Source organism: Centropristis striata, chromosome 16 (genome assembly GCF_030273125.1).
Source record: "Centropristis striata isolate RG_2023a ecotype Rhode Island chromosome 16, C.striata_1.0, whole genome shotgun sequence".
Classification (NCBI taxonomy): Eukaryota; Metazoa; Chordata; class Actinopteri; order Perciformes; family Serranidae; genus Centropristis; species Centropristis striata.
The window spans coordinates 22,189,894-22,212,105 of record NC_081532.1 but is presented as its reverse complement, the minus strand read 5'-3'; the positions used below and the strand labels follow the sequence as shown (position 1 = coordinate 22,212,105).

At 38.5% G+C, this 22,212-nt stretch overlaps 2 protein-coding genes across 5 annotated transcripts; one reads left to right on the top strand and one right to left on the bottom strand.

Moving 5' to 3' along the window:
* Nucleotides 1-82: 82 nt before the first annotated feature.
* Nucleotides 83-5,257, bottom strand: LOC131987931 (KATNB1-like protein 1). The gene is made up of 10 exons (XM_059352867.1): nt 5,076-5,257; nt 2,789-2,898; nt 2,644-2,681; nt 2,277-2,553; nt 2,064-2,179; nt 1,924-1,974; nt 1,757-1,846; nt 1,135-1,239; nt 925-1,018; nt 83-818 (listed from the first exon to the last, which is right to left on the bottom strand). Exons 2-10 carry the CDS (start codon nt 2,891-2,893, stop codon nt 786-788), a joined length of 909 nt encoding a protein of 302 aa, XP_059208850.1. The 5' UTR covers nt 2,894-2,898; nt 5,076-5,257; the 3' UTR covers nt 83-785.
* acp7 (acid phosphatase 7, tartrate resistant (putative)) lies at nt 4,683-21,718 on the top strand. Of its 4 annotated transcripts, none has more exons than XM_059352865.1 (15): nt 4,683-4,728; nt 7,255-7,328; nt 7,519-7,641; nt 9,063-9,263; nt 9,347-9,529; nt 11,886-11,911; nt 12,818-12,915; nt 17,029-17,091; nt 18,595-18,709; nt 18,927-19,040; nt 20,119-20,185; nt 20,600-20,667; nt 20,749-20,820; nt 21,174-21,311; nt 21,417-21,718. In XM_059352865.1, exons 3-15 carry the CDS (start codon nt 7,533-7,535, stop codon nt 21,480-21,482), a joined length of 1,320 nt encoding a protein of 439 aa, XP_059208848.1. In that variant the 5' UTR covers nt 4,683-4,728; nt 7,255-7,328; nt 7,519-7,532; the 3' UTR covers nt 21,483-21,718. The 4 variants fall into 4 exon arrangements, with proteins under 4 accessions (XP_059208848.1, XP_059208847.1, XP_059208849.1 ...); XM_059352864.1 differs by having other exon boundaries at nt 4,686-4,728; nt 7,233-7,328; XM_059352866.1 differs by lacking the exon at nt 7,255-7,328 and having other exon boundaries at nt 4,706-4,728.
* The last annotated feature ends 494 nt before the right edge of the window (nt 21,719-22,212 follow it).

Genomic DNA, 22,212 nt, shown 5'->3' with positions numbered 1-22,212 from the left:
AGTTAGAGTACGGCACGTACAGTTCTACAGAAGAGGCGGATCACACCCTTTGTTCTGGTTGTTATCAATAACAACCACAAAGTTTAAAATAAAAAAACAAACTTTATTCATCATCGATAATGCAATATAAGAGAAAAGACACATGCATGAAACATAACTGAAAATGCACAATAATACAATTCCTACTTGGTTCGTTGAACGACAATCAAGTCAAATTTGCCACACAATTAAAATTGTATTATACATTCTCAGTATTTCAATTATTCAAGTTTATCTGCAGCAGGGTTGGGTCAGATTACAAACTACATGGTGGGGTGTCAAACGTTGAAAATATTGCACCTTTAACATTTATTCAAACATCTCAAAACATTTTCAAAGGAAATAACAAGGGATAAAAACTTCATTATCCATAAATAATCAATAAAAAGAAACAAAAAAAAAAACATTTCAGGTGTGCATTACATGAGTTAAAAGCATTGGCTATCATGAAAAAAATATATATAACAACTGGGATGTTTAAAGTTGTCATCCATGACAATGTAACTATAATCTAATTGCACATTTCGTCAAATGTAATCTGGGTTGACAAAAAAAATAAAATAATATATAGCATGTATTCTGATTGACATAATCCCGGTTACATATAATCCATAACTACCCAACCCTGTCTGCCAGCTAATAAATACACATCTCTCTACAGATATCTCTGCAGGACGGGTACAGTACACGCTAAAAGGAAACAATAGCAGCTCCAATCTAAGGGTTTTACTGTTTCTCTGATGTCATCAGGTAAGTTGAGAAAGGAAGGAGTCAATGACCTGAGGGAGGAAGATGATGACATCAGACTTTTTTTTGGGATTAAAAGAATTCAAAGCAGGTGGTGACAGTGAAGATGATTTACTTATTCATTCATGCAGCACCAACCTTTGCCATGTCTCCAGCAGGTCCTGGAACAGATTTCAGCAAAGGTTCCTGATACCATAACTCCAATAACTGCTGATTAAAGGCCTGGAAATTTCTGTAACAAAAGGTAAATACATACTTCACCACAATGGTTGTGTATTGTCATCTACACATTTGGCTAATTGTGGTACATTAAAGTATCTTACAGCTCATACAAACAACAATACTTACTTGTCCGTTGTAAGTTTAGTTGATCCACTATAGCCACTTGCTCTTAGTTCCTCCCACCAGTTTTTCAAAACAGAATTGATCCATTTTAAACCAACTATAAGATACCTGTGACAATAAAACACTGCATTAATATATTTGTTTACTTGTAATTAACCCCTCTAAGTACTGGCTTGAAACTCCATGCCAGTTTTCGTTTGATGATAATATTCAGTATAAAAATATAGAATTAGATCTTACCTACATTTGACATCTTATACGTTATATCTGCAACCTGTTTTCACATTTGCAACATTTAAAATTCTTCAATGAGCATGATTGTATTTTATAGTAAAAAACAATAATTTTCCAAATTAAATTTTCATTTTTTTTGTGTGTGTTTTTGTGCTTTAAAATGCTGATCCAGTAAGTCAAAGTGAAAACGTAATTATCAGGTCATATATAGGTGAGGCTGTGCTGAAAAGGTTGATACCAACATGACATGGTAAACAACTCTTATGTGGTACATACATGCAGAATGAAAATGATCCAAAAATGGCCAAAATAGATCAAAACTCCAAAGGGTCAAATATCTAATAATTCAACTGGATTGCAGAAGATACTTGATTGCTGCAGGAATACTCACTCTTCATACGATTTGGTGAGAACCTTCCTAACTAAAGGAAAGAGGTCAACACAACAGCCAATGGTGATCCTTGGAGAAGCCTGCTCAATGCTGCAGAGAAAAGTCATTCAAGATTAACTCAACTTGTAGTCAGTGTTGCTCACTTTTGCAAAGTTCAATTCACTCACCTTTTGCTTATCAGGGGGAGAAAATCAACAAACACACCAATGTCTTGAATTCTGCACAAAGACAGTAAAGATTTTTTTTTTTTAATTCCAGCAAGCACACTGTTCTACACATTTTCATACACAGACTACACACAATGTACCTCAGAAAGTACGTCAACAGCTCTCCAACATTTCTCTGCCACAGTGTTAAAGATACTTTCAGCCTCAGATTTCTTCCAAAGAGCACATCAGTCATTGTGCTGTGATCCTTTGTGAGCTGAAAAACATTGTTGGATTCAGATCGTTTTAACTGCATATTGGTAACACAGTAGAAGAAACAGAAATATAGTCTGAGCTGTGACAGTATTTCTGACCTCAGTGAGTGTACAGCAGTCTGCTTGTTCAGAACCAGTTTTACCAGCCTTGTGGTTTGTATTGACATTTAGTGGAAACTCCCAGGGGTCCATGTCAAATATTTCTTGTTGCACATCCTGCACACAGTTCATCTCATTCTCCTTGTTTGCAGCATCATAAGTCTTCCCAGTCCCGAGCTGCTTCCTCCGAGTCACTGTCAGATGATGCGTCTTTCTCTTACACGACACCACACGCTTCACCCTGCTGGGGTTGTTGCCAGAGCGGCTCACTGGGTACCTGGAAATGGTGAAATGTACAAGCATTCTGTTGAAAACAAAAGCACATCATACTTGCTATGATATAAACACAAAACATGCAATGACCTACCTCTTTTTGTTAAACTCCTCATTTTTATTGTCATCCACCTGCATATAAAAATACATTTTGCATGGTGTTAAATTATAAACAGCAAAGAGGTCCAGCATACAGAGATATGGTACATGTGTGTATTATAATGTGTCACCCATCTCACATCTTTTGTGTTTGCCCCATGAGGATAGGTCACTCTGTACTGGGCTGCATCCTGCTGTAAGCCATGATCATTTTGGTACTCTCCGTCTTCACTGTTGGAGTCCATTATACCTAGAGAAAGAAAGTTCAATTTAATTTAATTTGTTTATTTATAAGAACAACACACATAAATCGACTTTTTGTAAACTACCTGTATATTTCAACTGCACTAAAATCAGTGAAGTGATTATTAACATTTAAAGACACATGACAATAAGATGCTATAAAGACAGAAAAAACAATTCTCAAGACAGTGCACTGTAAAACCCATGTATAGCAATAGGAAGCTACAAAATATTCAGCTATTACCATTACATATATTCAGTACATTTAGCCATGCAAGTAACACAAAGCATCAAAACAAAGCCAATAAAGCCTCTTGTGTTTTATAGAATACAACAATGATGGTGGATATCTTGCTAATATGACACAACATAACACATAAGCCATGCAGCACAAAGCTGAAAGAAATACCCGTAGACTATTATACTACAATAGTAGAGTATGAGGTACTAGATCATAATCACTTGGATATTAATGCAACCAATGTGCAATTTTCTTATGCAATATTAACACTGGTGCATTATTATCTCAGACTACTGTGCAATATGTTCCATTATGGTAATGCTCACCTAAGTTACATCTTGTCACATTGTGTAGGTATATATATATATATTTATTTTTATTTTTATTTATTTTATTTAATGTTATATTGTTGCCATTGTTCTATAATCCCCCCCCCCCCCTGTTTATTTGATATTTATTTTAAATGCATGCTATTTTTACACTACCTACCCTTATATTATGTTGATGCTGACACGGTGCATTTTCCCCAGCGTGGGACTAAAAGTTTATATAAGATAAGCACTGTGTCTCTAAATACATTATTTAACTTATATTTATTATAATCATAATAAATAAAGTATAATTTATACAGCATTCATGCTGAATTGTGTTATGTCTTAAGTTATTTTAACCCATAAGAACCCATGGTAACACGTGTGTAACAAACACTTGTTCTAAAATCTCCCATATACAGCTTTATACTTTATGCTTCACCATAACTCATTAAGTCCCTTAACACGACTGTTTGACTGTGACAAGAAGTGACTTCTCCAAAATGTGTGTGTGACTGGAAACAGAAATGTGAAAAAGTAGTTATTTTCAAAAAGCTTATTTTTTGGTTACTAAGCTAACTTTAAACCCATTTAACAATTCTAATCTGTTAATGTCCTTTTTGTATTTAACCTGTTTTGACCATATTTCCTGAACAAATTAATATAAAACAACTAACAAAAATATTGCTGTGACGTATACGTCACATCGGGCTTTTAACCTAAAAATCGGAAAACCTGACAAAAATGGTAGTAATCCAATCAATTATTTTCACTGTTTAAATTATTTTCAATTAATATATGCTCTGCTTTTCAATTTAAAGTACATTTGACCAAATATAAACAAAAAAATAATTCTATTATGTCCTGTCACAATTTTGATATATGTCGTGGAGATGCAAAGAAAAAGGCAAATTTGTGTTTCTGTAAGCACAAAAGGTGTTTATTTATTGTTTATTTATTTTAAAATAAGAAATATCATAAACATAAATTCCATAGACGCCCAATGTAACGCATATGTCACATCACAGATCTTTGACATTTAGGGGTAGTATTTTTTTTAAAACCCATCATAAATGTGTTCTATGTGGTCAACTTGGTCTCTGATGTATCCCCCATAATTTTCCTTCAAGGATAAATAGGTCTGGGTTCTTATGGGTTAAAAAATGTGATCCTCCAGCATTATAGGTTCTTCAGGGTAAAACGGCATAAACACAATTTCCCACAATCCACGTGGGCATTGTTGTGCAATGACGTAGTCAGGAACTGCTCCCAGCGTCTCAAACAAGTGAGTTGTGTTTTGTGAGTGATTTTAGAAACTAATTAAACATTTAGCTGATTTATTCGGATCGGACAGTGTCTGAGTTTATTAAGGGGTCGTATCCAGTATATTTGAAGTGTACGTGGTCAAGGACAAAAGATAAAGGCTTTCAATTGTTTGTAACGTAGCAGTGACTGACGGTAACGTAAGTTAATAACGGTTGAGAATTCGAAGTTTACTGTTAGCTAAACATGAAATAGCTGTTTAGCACGGTTAAACGTTACCTACAGCGGTCTAGCAAATAGGTCAGCAAATCATAACTGCGTTACATTACGTGAAACAAAGTCATCCTGAAGGGTCTAACTGTTACTTACCTTGTTTTCCATTCCTAAGCAGGGACAATTGAGTTTAACTTCCACTTTGATGCTTTAAGCCGACTGCCAACTAGCCAACATCCAATTTCAACGGCTAACACCGCCCAGTATCGGAGAATAATGCATCCTATTCATAATGCCGTCTGTCTGTGCAGTGTGCACCCTCTAGCGACTATTCAAATTTCAAACCAAACATTTAATTAGAGCCAAGGGTCTAGATTTGTGCTTAGGTCATCTCAGTCAGCTGATCTCAAGTGAAGGAAATTCAGCTGAAGTTACCATAACTGATGAATTGGACCTACAGTGAAATATCTCATATCGTCACCCTGTTAAAATAATCGCCATAAAAAAACTTCACCGAAAGTGAAACATATGACATTTATTGATCATTTCACTCAAAAAGGATATAACAAAGGATGGCATAGTAATAACACTGTAACTTATGTAACTTTAGAGAAATAAATGACTTAGGCAATTTTTTGAACATGCCTTTGTGACTTGAGCAAGATTTGGTAACACTTTATTTTGAAGGTGTCTACATAAGAGTCCCACAAGCCTGTCAGAAACATGACATGACAAGTATCATGAGCAATAATGTTACTTCAAAGTGTCATTAATGTTCATGACATCCCATGTCATATTTATCACACGCTCATGTCACTCTTATGTAGACACCTTAGAGTAAAGTGTGACCAATATTAGTATCAACAATAAAACACTGATAAACTAAACTGATAACTAAACAATCTCCCTCTAGCTCTTCTTTGCTGGGTTCTTATCTGATGCCTATGAATGTGGCAAATTGTCAAAGAAGTGATGATCTTAAAGAGGTAAAATCACATGATCTGATCAACTGAGGATATAGGCGATTTTACTATAGGTGGCCGGCGTCATGAGGAGATGATTTAGGAAAAAAAACAATTTTGACAAAAAATTACTTAGGCGATTATTTTAACAGTGTGATGATATAGTAAGTGAATAGCTGCAACAACAATAAAACTTTTTTTTTTTTTTTAAACAATTATCCTTCCTGTTTGTATAGAGACATTTCTTTAATTGGGGGAAGTTAATTATAATTTAAGACGGTTGTTTATGAAACATGTAAAGTGAGAAGGATTATAAAATACAGAGTAAATGAGGCTGAAGTGTGTCAGTTTTGGGGCTCAAACTGTGGAATGGACTTAATGATGTGTTGAAATCATCTAGCTCTCTGTTGGAGTTTGGAAGAACTTTAAAATGAAATATAATTCATTAATATAATATAAATTGATTTACATGCATGACAATCAAGGATTATGAATTAGTTTTAGAATTATTGTGCTTCAGCCTTTTCCTTTTTTTGGTTTTTAAGTATGGAGAAAATTGTGTTAAATTTGATTATCAAGATTATATAGCCAAAAATAAAGATCATTCATTCATCATGCATTTATTTATGCATGTTATTTAAACAACAACAATAAAAAGTTATTTTCAACACACAAAATCTTTACAAACCAGTGCACCTTCAAAAAATTCCTAAAGGACATTAGCGAGGTTTCCAAGTTTTTTAAACTTGATTCTTTTGAAGCGAGAATGACAATCCACTTGATTTAACTTATCCTAATATCCAGTACATGATCACCAGTTATGGTAAAGACTTTACAAACCAACTTAACATGTGGGTTCCCAAGCACTGGCTAGTTTTAGCATAAGACAACTTCCAATTTTTGAAAACCAAATTAGGAGAAAAGGAAAAAGACCAAAGAGAGAAGCAACCAATGAAAGGGAAGTTACAAGAGAAGGTGTTTGAAGCTTCCTGGAAGTGTATTTACATGTTGGTTAGAGATAGCAAAATATAGGGAGAGGAACCAGAGTGCTTCTGGATGGCACTTACAGTATATGCACTGGACACATGGAGCAAATTTCAAACACAGCTGTGATAGTGTTTTGGCTCAACCCTGACCGTGCCTTTACTCTGATCAGTGAGGCATATCAGCTGTTTTCCTTAGTACTGCATTGATCTGGGGCAAGCTGTGGCCTGTAGGCTTAATCTCTGCTGTACTTGAGCTCACTTTGACTTCCCTGAATGCACAATGAAAAACAACATCAGCTGCTTTTATTGACACATCATCTCTTTCCCGTGCTATTCTCGCTGAGTCTGCCGTTTTGATTCTGCAGTTTAATCATTTGACTCATGCAGAGGTCCTCATCGGGGACTGGTGTGTTTGCTGTGTCGCTGCCACTGGCTGCTATGTAAACGGGCACAGAGGTCAGGTGGGTTATTTTAAGACTGTGCTGCTTATCATTTCAAACACAGGCACATTGATGTATTTTGTTTTAAATCAATAGGCTCAGTGTCATGTGATGTCTGGCATGAAAGCTTTTAACATCATGTGATTACAGTGGCCGCATTGTTTTATTTCCTGGGTGTGTTTCTGCTTTAACCGTGTTGTTGTTCCTCCAGTCTCCAGTGTTGAAATGGTGCCTGTTCATGCTGCCTGTGCTTTGTTGGGCCTTGTGCCCCTGTTGGTGCTTGGTGTTCCTCCCATTTGGACCCAGCCAGAGCAGGTGCACCTCTCTTACCCAGGTAAGTGTTTGAACTGTTTCCACCAACCTCATGTGTTTTTATGTAGGGATACAATTTTCCACTTAGTAATAGAAACCAGTATCCAGGTCATGTGGATTGCAGATTTACAGATGTTTTATACAAATCACTCAGTGATATAATATCTGAAAGCACTGGTACATATGGGTAGTTGAATGTTTTGTTACTGCTTTGCAGCTCAAGTTCACTAAAGTTCAGATTGACCTTCAGTGATCTTGATTCAAAAAGTTTGTGTTTCATGTAATGCAGCTAATATATTGATGTGTTGATATGTGTTGTCCTCAATCACAACCATTGACATCATTTCAGTCAGCTTCTCCCAGTTAGGATTCCTTCAGTGTTCATGATTCAGGAGGTTTAATTAACCCCAGAGGTCGCTTCATCTCCAGAACAAAAGGATCAGGCGATTCAATCTGGTAAAAACATGGAATAAAGCTGTTTTATGTTAAAAATCACAGTTTCTCTCGTGCTGTTTGGTAGACACATCCGTGAGGCACTGGAACCAAGCTGGCCGCTAAGGTTTGCTCAGCTTATTTCTAAAAAAAAGAGGAAGATTCGGACATTCATGAGGAGAACAGATTGGGTTATTTAAACCAGTAAAACACTAAATAAACCAGTATTTCTGTAACGTTGAACACTATCCTTTGTTCTGCTTATTTTTCTGAAAACTTAAGATCCAGATGTCTGATGACTCAAATCCTTCCTCCAATTAAGCTATATGGGTTAAAAAAAAACCTAAGATCTCAAAATATATTGTAATAAGCTTAAAACTAGATAAAAATTCAGTTTATGACTGGGGATATGATGCCATTGACAGACAACCAGTCGAATTGTAAAACCTTGATTAAAATTCAACTCAAGAAATGTGCTGCCCACTGCTCCTGTTCAAAAGGATGAGTTAAATGCAGAGTTTGAATTTCCCCATTGTGGGACTAATAAGGGAATCTTAATCTTAATATAACATAGGTCTATTCTTAAGTTTACATTTTTTTTATTTTTTTTTAATGTGGAAAACTTACATCCTGTTCCTCTGTGCCCTCTCTGTAAGTCATTTAGGTTAAAGACCAGATAATTGCCTGAACTGCCATACACATAGCTGCTGTTACCCTTGGTTCACACAAAGTCTGTGCAGCATAAATGTTCTTTCCTCATGAAGGTGAAACGTGGTAGTCATTAAATGCGTTGATGTCTTGATAAAGTGAGTACCTGGCCAGTCGTCAGCTGATCTCAGCTTTCTGATGCTAATATCTCGCCAGCGGCAAGATCAAAAGCTCTACTCTTGCGCAAAGTCAGCCTTTTTCATAAGCATCTCTTGGCTTCTATAAATGCACCAGTAAGTGAATCCAGTTGTTCTGTCAGATCAATCTACATCATGATGCCAATAATTGGGCTTTTCTTCACAGGAGTGCCAGGCTCTATGGTGGTGACCTGGACCACCTTCAATAAGACAGAGAGCAAGGTGGAGTACGGCCTTCTGGGAGGTCGTCTGTTTGACATGAGCGCCAAAGGTGAAGCTGCTGTGTTTGTGGACTCCGGAGAAGAGAACAGAAAGATGTTCATCCACAGAGTCACACTCACAGGCCTCAAAGCTGCTGCGAGTTATGGTTGGTGCAGGTTTTGATATTACTGACTCCCACTCCTGACATAACTCATGCTGAAGTGCTTTTCTTCTCCTGTGTGATTGCAGTCTACCACTGTGGGAGTGATGAGGGCTGGAGCGATGTGTTCTCCTTCACTGCTCTGAATGACAGCACTAGCTTCAGTCCCAGGTTCGCTCTGTATGGTGATCTGGGCAATGAGAACCCTCAGTCTCTCGCTCGGCTGCAGAAGGAGACGCAGCTCGGCATGTACGATGTCATCCTGCACATTGGTGAGCTTCACCCGACGTGCTGTGTTTCCATGAAAGTCAAATTTTGAAGTGAAATGTCACATCAAAGAAAATGCGTATTAGAAACGTTTCCGTCAACTAGAGCGAATGAACAAAGCTGCATGAATGCACTAATCCGTCAGTAAACAGGAGAAGAAGTAGAGATTGTGCAGGAGAGAAAAAACAACAACAAAAAAAGAGGTTGCTTATCGGACAACTTTGGCCACCCACGAGAGAAAATGGAGAGAAGTCTTCAGGACTGGCATTCAATTTTACAATTTATAATTGCTCTTTTGTGTCAGCGTGTCTTGTCTTGGAAACAGCTGATCAGTCACTTGAGTTAAATGTTTGATATGTCAGAATTTATTAGAAAAAAGTGTTTCTATCTTGTGTTTAGTGCATTACCAATCAAGTCAAATCACCTAAAGAGAGTGTAATAACTTTTTTTAACATGCTAAAATATATTCCCTCTAATGTGCAATATCTGTGAAAAAAAGGCACTCTCAGGAAAACAAACACAAAAAATATTTGTTAATAATAATTGCCAAAAAGGAGCCCCATATAAGTAATTTATGTATATAAGGTGTATAGAATTTATCTATATGTCTTATTTTTTTTTATTCTTTATTCTGTTTTTATATCTGTGTGTCTGTTTCTTGAGCTACTGTGATGACTAAATGTCCCACTGTGGGATAAATAAAATCATATCTTATCTTTTACGCATAGTTTTATCAAATGTTGGTATTTCCATCAAGTTTTTCTCATAAGAATCTTCAAAATCCTGAGAAATTTGTTGATGGAAATGCGACCACTGACAACATTTTGCACTGTGGAAGCGGAGAAGAGGTATTAAGTTTTATCAGCTGTTTTCTCAGGCATTAGTCATCCAGAGATACCTGGCACAGCTTGAAACACATTATATTAACATAAATCAAATCCAGTAAACTGACTGAGCCATTCCAACAGAAATATGTAATGAGGGTAATAGGTAATATATCATGATGGTAATGACTGTAATCAGCATAATAATACCTATTTGTCATTTTTGTTGTTTTGCTTTTGAACAACATGGCTTGGATGCTGATCACTATCTTGCATCACTTCACGGATAGAAATGTGGGAAATAGTAACAGAATACTGATCTGTGTTGTGCCAAAATGTGTTCACGGAAATCTGTCTGAATCTTTGGCTCCCCATCTGTTGTCCCCTGTCTCTATTTCATGCCAGAATACTAACAGAACAATTTCATTTATCTTTGCCTTTTGTGGGCTTTTCAAATAAAACACCAAGTTATACACTATTTTACAGTCTCTTTACAAGTTTAAAGAGAATATAATTGTTTGATTGCCACAGAAGGTGAAATCAAACTTTTATTGTCCACAAGTCATTTATTTAAGGTATAGATGAGAAGATTTATACAACTCTCATAACTCTGTGCAAAATATGCTGGAGCTAGAGCCAGTAGCTGATTAACTTAACTTGGTATCAAGGAAGAAGCCGCCAGCATCTCTAAAGCTCACGAAATGATGATTTCTGCCTTGTAACTCCCTGTAAAACCACAAATTGTCGTTGTTGCATTTAGGTTTTTGTAATTAAAAGATATAATTTGTTAATGAGTGAGCTTTAGAGATGCTGGGTGGCAGATTTATTAACTCTTGGACCAAGCCAAGGTATCAGTTTTCCCCAGTCTTTATGCTTAATAAAATTAATTAATTAGACTCCCTGCTGGCTCTACATCCATATTTAACACACAGATATGAGAGTGGAATCAATTTTTGCAAGAAAAGGAATTAAGCACATTTCCCCAAATCTTGAACTAGGTGCATTAACCCTATAATATAGAAGCAAACACGACTTTTTGGCACAGTGCACCAAACATATACGGTACAACATGTTCTATAATGTTGTACAAGGTCCGGGTATTGTTTAAATGATGATACCAGCACCAATACCAGTACCCTCAAAGTGAAAACCTCATTTAATACTTTTTTTCCCTTCTTTATTTGATATCCAACATGCCACTGGAAGCATTCAGTTGCATAAAATGCCACAAATACCACGTTTATTTTAATCAGACGCCACATAGACGAACCTTTGAATGTTCTGATGGCATCTCTGCTGGCTGAACTGGTGGTGCTGCTGCAGTATTAGGCCAATCATACATTGGATTAAATTGAATACTGATTGGTTGGGAGCAAAACCATAAATAGTCTGATTTTGGGTACATAATCTCGTTTGAATAGAAAATCTTCCATGCTAGTAGATACTGGATTAATTCTTCAGTACCTTTTAAAGTGTTACCCTGCACTGTGGAAACCCTTAAAGATTCATTCTAATCTGTGTATTTTTTGTTTTGCAGGGGATTTTGCCTACGATATGCATGAGGTACTTTACTCTTCTGTCTTTCTAATATCATGAACTCTGATCACACTTGTTAAGTTGACTGATAGCAAATTTCTTTCACCAATAGCCTATATTCTTAAAGCCACTCTGATATTCCACTAATTCCATAGTGACAGATGAGATAAGCCACTTTACCTTTCTGCTCTGCCCCGTCCCAGAACTCACCACTATTTATTATCAGTGTATATGAAGGCTCTCAGCTGTGGTTGAGACACACAGTTTATGATTAGCATTTCTCTGAAATGCCATAATCCTGCGGTGAAAGATGAGAGTCAGGGTCATGTCGCCCAAGTATTTCTTGAATAAAATTAGCGCCACTTAAAACCCTGAATCTTAAGCCTCAATAACATATCTGCTCATCTGAACTGTCATCTTTGATATTTAGCATAACCTCGTGTTGGATGCTGATATAGTTATTCCTGTAAAGACTTCCTGCATTATTCATGCCGTTTCTTTATATAAATATGGAGAAATGCTCAATGTAATCAGCAGACTACTGCAAAAATGAATACCCATAAGTCATCCAAGCTGTGTTTTTGTAATGTGCAAGTACATCCTGTGGCATCACTGATATTATAAATAGAAAAGCAGAGAGAAAGGGAATATTTTTTGAAAGGTCATTAATGTTTGTGGCAGGTAAAAGCCATCAGTACAGCCACAAACCGCAGTGTGTTTTTAAAAGCTACATTGCCAGTATTAGCATATGTAAGAAAATATGCTGAGGTTTGTTTGCTGGCTATACATTCCTAAAGATGTCTGCGAAATTTACTTACATAATACCTAAACTAATTTGGCTGAATAAAAGGTGAATGGAGAAAAATAAGACATTGTTGTCTAACGGGAAGGTCTTTTGCGTCATGTTTTAACGGCAGATTTTCACTGTTTCAGGACAACGCCAGAATCGGAGATGAGTTCATGAGGCAGATCCAGTCCATAGCCGCCTACGTGCCATACATGACTTGTCCAGGCAACCACGAATCTACATAGTAAGTGGAAGTTAATTTCTGTGTTTTACTAAATGGATATTTAGTGAGGAATTGTTTACATTTTTCGCTTCAGGGCAAAACTATGATAAATGGGTTTCTGGCAAAAAAATAGCAGAACATCCATATTGGTGAGAGGCCTGCCAGACACCTCATGACAAATTGCATTCAGAACTGGCTACTGTGAATGTTAAGTGTGTGCGTGCATGTGTTTTTTGAGGGGATAGTGAGCCCCCGAAAAACAACCTTTCTGGTGAGCCGCAGTTTTTTCCACTATAAAGAACACACTCTGGTCTGCTGAAAACTCCTCGCTGTACCGTACGAACAGATGGGAGCTATTTTGGTCTCTAAACGCTGGAGCAGCATCAGGAACCACCAACATCTAAACAAGGGAACACGCTCCAAAACAAACATTTCTCTGACTGGGGATCATCAGCTCACTATCTGTTTTTCAGTTCCCAGAGACGGCCCGTGGTGGGAACTCGGTCTGCGTTTTGACTCATCTTCAATGAATGCGTTGTTCACTTTTAATGTCTGGGAAAATATCCGGACTTGGAGACAGGACAGTGAGGAGAGAACGATGCAGCAACCTAAAAAGGGTTAGTCGGTTCGTTTAAGCGGGGTTATGTGAGGTAGTTTGATAGTGGTTGGCACGCCTCCAGTTTGGGGAAGCAGTCCTCAGTACCAGTACGGAAGCAAATAAATGCAACGCTGTAGCCACCTAAAAAACAGTTCACCTAAAAACATCATAATCAGTCTAAGTGGAGGCTGTATTTTGAATATTTCCTCCCGCTATTCCTTGCCATCACACAGTTTAACCGAGTGTAACTAAAGCCGTTCTCTGCTCTCAACAAAGCAGCCAGACTCCATTGACAAAAACAGTAATTTTACCTCGCAGAACATAAGAGTTTGGTTAGTTTGTTAGTGCTATTGTGTGACTTTGGTGTTTTTCAAGGATTAGTTCAGATTGACCAGTGTCACACAATACCACGGACAAACTTAACAAACGAGGCAGCTGTAGAACAGCAATGCCTGTTTGTTTATTGAAGATCATACAAGATGAGTAAGAAGTGTAAAATGCAGAAACAACAAAGCCTTCAGCAGCCTCAGATGCTTCTCATCCAGAGAATTAACAGCTAATGTCTTGCTAAATTCCAAGCACATCTGCCAGACTCAGTTGTGTGTGTTCGTACATTTTGAACGTCTAGAGGTGCCTGATCCTGCACCATAATATTTACTCGGTCCTCGCCTGGCCTTGCCATGTGTAATGTGACTACTGCCTGGTCTTTATTAAGGAGCTGCTAACAGTAGTCTCTTTTTCTTGGCACTACATCCTGACATAAGAACCCGATATCAAGCAACAGCTCGCTGCATTACATAACCAGAAACCCAGCTCCTCTCTTCTCCTCTCTTATATCCTAAATGTGTGTTTTGCTTTGTGGTGTTGTTAAGAATCCAAATATTCCCAGCAGCTGGCCCCTGTTTCTTCTTCCCTTGCTGTCTGCTGTGCTCTATCCCTCTCTATACTTCTCTGTTCATCTCTCTTTCCAACCTCAAAACCTAATGGGTAAAAGGCAATTGAAACATGGCTGACCACAAAAGTTTTCAGTCAGCATTCCAGCAGGATGAGAACAGTGGATCCACAGAAGATGCTAAGGCCCTAATCAAGACCGTCTTTGTTCACCGAGTACAATATGGTTCATCGGGGACAGGGAAATGACCGTTGCTGTCCTGTGATGGGACGTGCTTACTCTACACCACTGATGCCTTAAATTTCTCTAATGGTTTGGATTAAGCTCATCAGATGATGAAAGGGAAGATTTGACGAGTGGGGGAAAATCTTGTTGGGTCAGTTTAAGAGTCAGTTTGTTCACATTGACTCTGACAGCCACCAGATTTTTATCTCGATCTTCTTTTAATGGAAAAGCAAACACACATGGAAACAAGCGTGCGTTGGGTTACAGAGGATGAGTCACATGTGAGGTTCGACTCCCCATGTGCAGATTAATGAAACAAATATAAGCTTATCATATTTGTATCTGATTTTCCACCGCCAAGCCACAAAATGAGCGACTTTAAAGCCTGCAGTTAACTTTATTTCTACAGGCTGATCCTTTGCCTCAGAACATGCTTGGTTACATCACTCTGTTTGGATCCACGGAGTGTATGTGTATTATTTTACAGAATCAAAATTGATTGTTTATTTCTACTAACTGCCTTCCCAGATCCCCCCACGGTTGCTGGTACACTAATTGGCCACAAGGTGGCAGTATGAAACCGTTTTATGACTTTTCCTGGTTCAATGCCATGACTGAGAATTTCAGATCATAATTCATACACACAGGACCATTTCTCAGTCTGGAGCTCTATTATATCTTACATTTCTCGTGGGATTGAATTAGAATATACTGTTAATGTCAGTCGATGCATTGTTGTTTCAAGTATTATCCTAATAAGTTATTCACCTGGAATCCTTGAAATAAAAAAAAACCCAGCAGTATTAAACATCAAAACTTTATCCAAAAATCCCTTAACAGACTCTCACACAACTTGTCCAATATAATCAAAGTTAAATTTATCCAGTCGAATGCTCACTACTTCTCAAATACATGCATTTTTACCTAAATCTCACACTTGCACAGGCTTGTACTCGTCAGGTCTTGCACAGTAGATACACAATTGATATAGAAATGGTCATTTTACGGGGAATGTGAAGTTAAGCTACTTATTTGGAAGAATTATGTTGATAATAATAGTATGACAGATACCTTAAAAAAGTTTCAAGATGGGCATAAAGAGATGCTGAGTCCAACATTTGTGCTGAAAGATCACAGATCACAAACTGGCCTCTTAATCCTGACCTCTATGTCTCATTAGCTTTAAGACATATTCTGTGATCCTCCTTTTGTGTCCCTGTTCCTTGCCTTTGGCCTCTGACCCCACTTGTCTCTAGTTACCCCTAACCCTACATTAACCCTGGCAGTACAGGGATCAGAACTGTCCCACCCTGACCTGGCTGCAGAATTCTGCCTTTTTTCCCTTCTCCCTTATGTAAGATAAGAAAACAATCGTTCCCATCACCTCGCTTAGTTAATGGCCCGTTGAGAAGATTGGCTCCTGCTCCCATGCTGAAATTAAAAACCGTGAAAAGAGACTGGCGGGTTGGCGTCAGGAAGAGCTTTCCATGAAAAGAGTTTTCCCCTTTTGCATGGTGCACCTATTGTAATATTCGAAGAGTTTAACTCAGATAATGGTGCGTACGTGGTTGGTGTTTCTGATCATTTCTCGTCTTAAAGTGTTAATGAATCTGTCGTCTTGTGCAATGCAAATAGTCTAGAAGTGAATGATTGTGGTAGCAGTGATAGATAACTGCACGCATCTGACTATATCTGGATCAAAAAGGAACCACCACAGCTAAGAGCTGAAACCACTTAACATGTGATTCCTCTAATGGCCATTGGATCCCAAATTATACTGCTCTTTAAAGATGTCATGGTTTCAAGAGGGGTATATTTAGAGGCTTGTTTTCTTGATTGACAGGTGTAGTGCTCAGCCATGGTGGCTCCTTCTTGATTGTAGCATCTCGGCTCCACCCGGGCTCCCCCATGTTGCCCAAATTTTGATTATCTGACCATGATCCTAAGCTTCAAAACCTCCCCATCAGAAACCTATAGGGTGAGGTCACAAAAGCTACGTCCATGTTTTTCTGCAGCCTTTAATTTAGAGAGGCAGCCACTGATACCCTGGCGACAGCAAACTGTACGGTTTCTCAGAATATCTAAAACTAGCTCATTTTTTTTTCAAGCTTGAAGCAGATGTCACCACCGCAGTATGATGGTCATCTTTATCTGATGATATACCACCTGGAGTTTTGTCCAAGGTTGAAATGAAAAGTGACAAAAAACAAAAGGATTGCACCAAAAGTGGGCAGTTATTTTACTGCTGCTCCATTATATATCATAGCTGAGAGTTATCTTCAGTGTATTGTGTAGGCACCACAAAATAAGAGACAGCAGGAGTCTGTGGTCTTAATTACTGTTTCTTAGAAATCCAAAGAACGCAGATTGTATGATCAATGCGTCAGTGTAACTTTTTTCTTATCTTGTTTGTTCACAGTAACTTCTCCAACTACAGGAATCGCTTCAGCATGCCAGGCCAGACTGAGAGCCTGTGGTACAGGTAAGGGTGAAGAGAATATGTCAGCTTCATGGAATAATACAATATTTGACTTAAGTTGCTTAAGTTAACCTTCTGAACCACAAGCTGTTTCAGGGTGGTACTGCTCCTGTGACATTTTAGTCGCTCAGGATTCTATTTTCACAGCAGTGTATAGGTCCTGCAACTCTTTGAAAACATTACAATCGTGGTTAGAAATAGGGAAAACATCTTTTGTGCAGTTTAACATAGGTATGATGGCATAAATCATAAATGGAAAACACACAAAGGAGTTCATTTAACATAAAAAATTGAGTAAACTCAAATCTCTATATACAATATCCACATGCTATACATATTGAACTATTCACATTTTTGCAACCTCCACTTACATCCTCTATTGTCATCTCCTTTCTGCTCTGTGTAAACAGCCTGCAGTTCACTCCAAGTTTCACAGAATTTTTGTCTAATGATTCTTGGTGTCAGCTGAATCATTCATGGCTTTCCTGAGTTGCGCAAAATTTATAGTTATTTTTACAAGATTTGTCTCCTGCAAACGGTTTATTTTTGGCACAGTTATAAATAAGACATGTCGAATAAAGGTATTTTGGAGAAATAACGCTATTTTAAGCTTGACATTTCCTGACAGAAGCATTCACAACACAAGATTCTTCCAGGGACTGCTGGAAATTTGAAAATTTGACCATAATTTCTGTTTTTACAGAAAAACAAAATAGACAAGTAGTCTAATATTGGTAACTTTTTAAAGAAAACATGCCAGCGGGTTGTCTGGTTCAGACAGTGATGGACCTCGGCATGCTCAACCATAAGCAGTTGCGATCAGTAATAGAAAGTGGAGGCTCGCTGCACAGACAGAGCTCAGATAGAAGGAATCATATATTTTCCAACACTGGCCTCATGTGAAGTATCATGTGAAGGTTTACCAAACCTCCTACTGTATTTCACTAAGTATTAATTAATGAGCCTTAAGGCGGCCCAGAAGAATTGGCAGCAGAGGAGCCCTCTCCTATCTTAGGGATATAGGGACTACACAAAGGAGCTATACATCTAACTAGGTGACTCATAGCCCACGACAGACCTCCCTTTCTCACACAGTAAGATAATACCTTGCTCGACCACAGGCCAGCTGCCCACTGATCAGTCCCTGGAACTGCTGGCTGAGAGCCGGTTAGGAACAAGGGGAGGCTATCTGAAATCCCACGACTGCTACTGGAAACTGTTCAGTCCATAACATACAGCACAAATGTACAGAACACATGCTTTTCCATTAACCCTGCTGCAGCACGAGTGCGTAAGCACTCACATTACAGCAGGGAGTTTTAAGTGGACCTGGCACAACATTCGGCAGCAAAATGTCAGAGACAAAACGTTGCCTGGATTTGTTGAGTGTTTTTCACACTTATCTGGCATTCAAAGTGAGGCCTGTTCTCACTTATCCACCGACTTTCAGCATGCTTCCTGCACTGGGTCAAGGCTGTGTATCATTTTAACGATGTGTGTCCGCAGCTGGAACCTGGGGTCAGCGCACATCATCTCGCTCTCAACCGAGGTTTATTTCTATCTTGAATTCGGCCAGGAGCTCCTCTTCAGGCAGTACGAGTGGCTGAAGAAAGACCTGGAGGTTAGTGACGTGTGTTGATGATGGCTAAGTGCTTCTCTTTGTTCTCAAACCTGCTCCCTGACTCTCTTTTTCCATTTTAGTGTATTTGTAAGTCCATTCTCTTTTCCTCTATTAAAATCTACTGATTTATCATTCTCTTCCAGTAAAACTGTCTTCATATCTCAATCTGGCACACATTTACTATTCATGTCTTCACCACGTCCTTCTCCTAACCTAGGAAGCCAACAAGCCAGAGAACCGAGCAGTGCGTCCATGGATCATCACCATGGGACACAGGCCCATGTACTGCTCCGATGACGACCAGGACGACTGCACCAAGTTCGACTCCTATGTAAGTAAACCAAAGAATCCTCTCTATTTATTCATGCACTTTTCAAATGTATACTGCAAACTTCTTCACGCTGCCATAAAAAGTATTGTTGTAAAGATTTCTTGTGAACAAACTTTCACTGATGTGTAGTTTTACATGAAGCATCTACATGGAACAAAAGTCATTATGCTCTTTTTTAGGGAATACTTTACAGTGGCTATATAGTGCAAAAGTTAACGCATAAGCCAAAAAACGTTTTACCGGTATATGCCAGGTGAGCAGTTCTCATAGGACTGAATTTTTGCCATCTTTGAGTCCGCTATCAGTTCTTCTGCAGTCAAGAAATGACTGTTATGGCTCTTTCTACCTATAGATAGTACAGCTGTGACATCATTAAGAAGTCCTGACATGCTGTGTGCATTCCTCCATGATACTTTCACAGTACCTATATAGCCCCTAAACCTGCTTTATGATGAAAAAAAGACATGGAAATCTCACTTTTTACAACGTAAAGTTAAAGGCACTCACACTCCTGCTTGGTCTCAAGTGTGAAAACTCCCGTTGTAATGGCTTAGCTGCATTCCTGATGGCAGACATTTCATTAGTAAAGCACAATTATAAACGTTTTGGTAATAAGACTATGTACCTAACTTAATTTTTATTTGATTTGGCCAAGCAAAATGAATTATATCATTACCTTAAAACACTTTGTAAACTGTCTGCAAAGCACTCTTGGTTTATTTTACAGTGTGTTCTTTAGACAGCAGCACATCTGTATTGTTCATGGTTTTATTATTTCACCATAAAGGTATTTGTAGGATAAATTTTCTGCTGTGTTACCCCTAAACACTGGTAGCAGACTTGTCACATGTGTTGCAGGCTGGCCAGTCCACATCGCAGCCCATAAGCACATAGAGTATGCTGTCATAATCACTGTAATTTGGACAAAATAGTTTCCACTTAGACGTACTTCCCTCAGCACTTGGCAATATATGGAGTAGAGGCTGGCACGAGCGTGATACGACTCTACCAGGTAGTGTTTCAGGTAGCAGGTAGTGTTTCGGCCATGCTGACATTATTCCTTTCTGTTATATCTCAGGTCCGACTGGGACGGAATGACACCAAACCGCCAGCTCCCGGTCTAGAGGATCTGTTTTACCGCTATGGTATGGACTATATTTGACAACCAGCTGTGCGCTGCTAATGGGTGTTTAAGATCACAAATTTGCACGCTCAGACAGACTAACGTCCCAACAGTTGCAGAGCAGAGCCGTCCAAACATCCTTTATTAAAAAAGCAGGCCTTTGGTTTGGCCGACATCCCAAAGCCCATTTGAAAATATTTTCCCCGCATTACATTTCTCAGACTTTTGTTTGTTGCATTTGATTATTTAACTTGTGGTGAAAATTTTTGTTGCTCAGATTTTTTTAAGCTTTTGTTGATTGTTCAGAAATTTCAAAATTAAATGGGCAGAGGATCTGAGAACTGTTAGATCACACAGCAAAAATATGTTAAAATGAGCTTTTTGGACTTTTTTTTTCTATGGATGTTTGCTGACTATCATCAAATATCTTTCAAAGGAGTGGATGTGGAGTTGTGGGCACACGAGCACACATATGAGAGGCTTTGGCCCGTCTACGGTGACAAGGTCAGCGCCTGCATTCTTATTTCACCACATTTTTACATCTGAAGTCTTTGTTTTGGATCAGTTAAAGAGATTTTTTTTTAGGTGTTCAATGGCAGCAAAGCGCAACCTTATGTGAACCCAAAAGCTCCGGTACACATCATCACAGGCTCAGCTGTAAGTACTTTCACACAACTGTTAACATTTTTCCACACAGATCAATGCATAAATTGACAGCGGCATCAACAAAAACAATGTTATGTATTGTTCACAGTCCTTCCTGTGCAGCAGTTGGCATGCCACATGAGTTTAGTACCAGCTGTTGCTCTGGTTAAGTGTTTTCTGATGTGGTGGTGAGCGGTGCAGGGCATGCTTCGTCATCCAACCGCAGAGGGATTAGTCATCGGCGTATCAAAATGTGGCCAGACTCACACCGAGGCACAGCCACAGTTGTAAATGTCACACAGGGCTCGGCGGAGAAAGGCTCATCACCCACAGCGTCAGTTCAATCACTGTTGATTCCTCTGCAGGGCTGCAGGGAGAGGACCGACACGTTTAATCCAAATCCCAAAGAGTGGAGCGCTTTCCGCAGCACAGACTACGGCTACACCCGCATGCAGGTGGTGAACAGCAGCCACCTTTACCTGGAGCAGATCTCCGATGATCAGGTGAGCACACATGGAAGCACACAAGCACATCAAAGGTGTCAGAGACATTTAAAGGTCAAAGAGTGTTGCACTGAGTCATAACAAAGACTTTTCTGTGTGTTCCAGTATGGGAAGGTGATTGACAGCATATGGGTGGTGAAGGAAAGGCACGGGTTCTCCGCCTGGTCCTGAAGACTCGTGGCCACGATTCTAAAAAAACTACTCAGGAAATGCACTTTGAACTTTAAACAAGCACTTTTTTTGCTGCGTCACACCAATCATGATGACATTTTTCATTCCTGTTCATTCAGCTTTTCAAATTAAGATTTGGTTTCAGATTAATTAGAAGACCACTTCATGATGATCATGTACTGTGAATGTATATAATGTAGCATACCTTTTTAATAAATTCTGCTTATTTTAATGGATCTCTGAATGGTCCTTTTCCCATAACCGTCTCTGTATGGAATCAGGTTGCAGTGGAAATTTCCTAGAAAGTTTTTAAACTTAAGTATCAGGACACGTGTCCACTGTTCCACAATATGAAATGAATCAAAGCTTTACTCACAGATCTGTTGATTTTTTCTTCATTTATTTAGGAGATTAAAGAGATCCACAATATTCATGTCAACTTATTGCTCCAACTCATTGTACAAAAAACATTCACAGTGATGCCCCTCATCACTTCCATCAGAAAAAGAACTCCCTTCACCACCACCTATGCATCCTGCCATATATAATTACAAAACTTCACCCATAACCAACATTTTCCTCAAATATATACAATAAATAGATAAATAGAAATAAATAAAAAGAAGATTTTAAAAACTATGAGCGTAAAGAAAAAAACATTTCCATGTCATGCCGTTTACCATGATACTCTGAAACCATTATGTGTTCTGAGACTGTTATCGCACTTCTC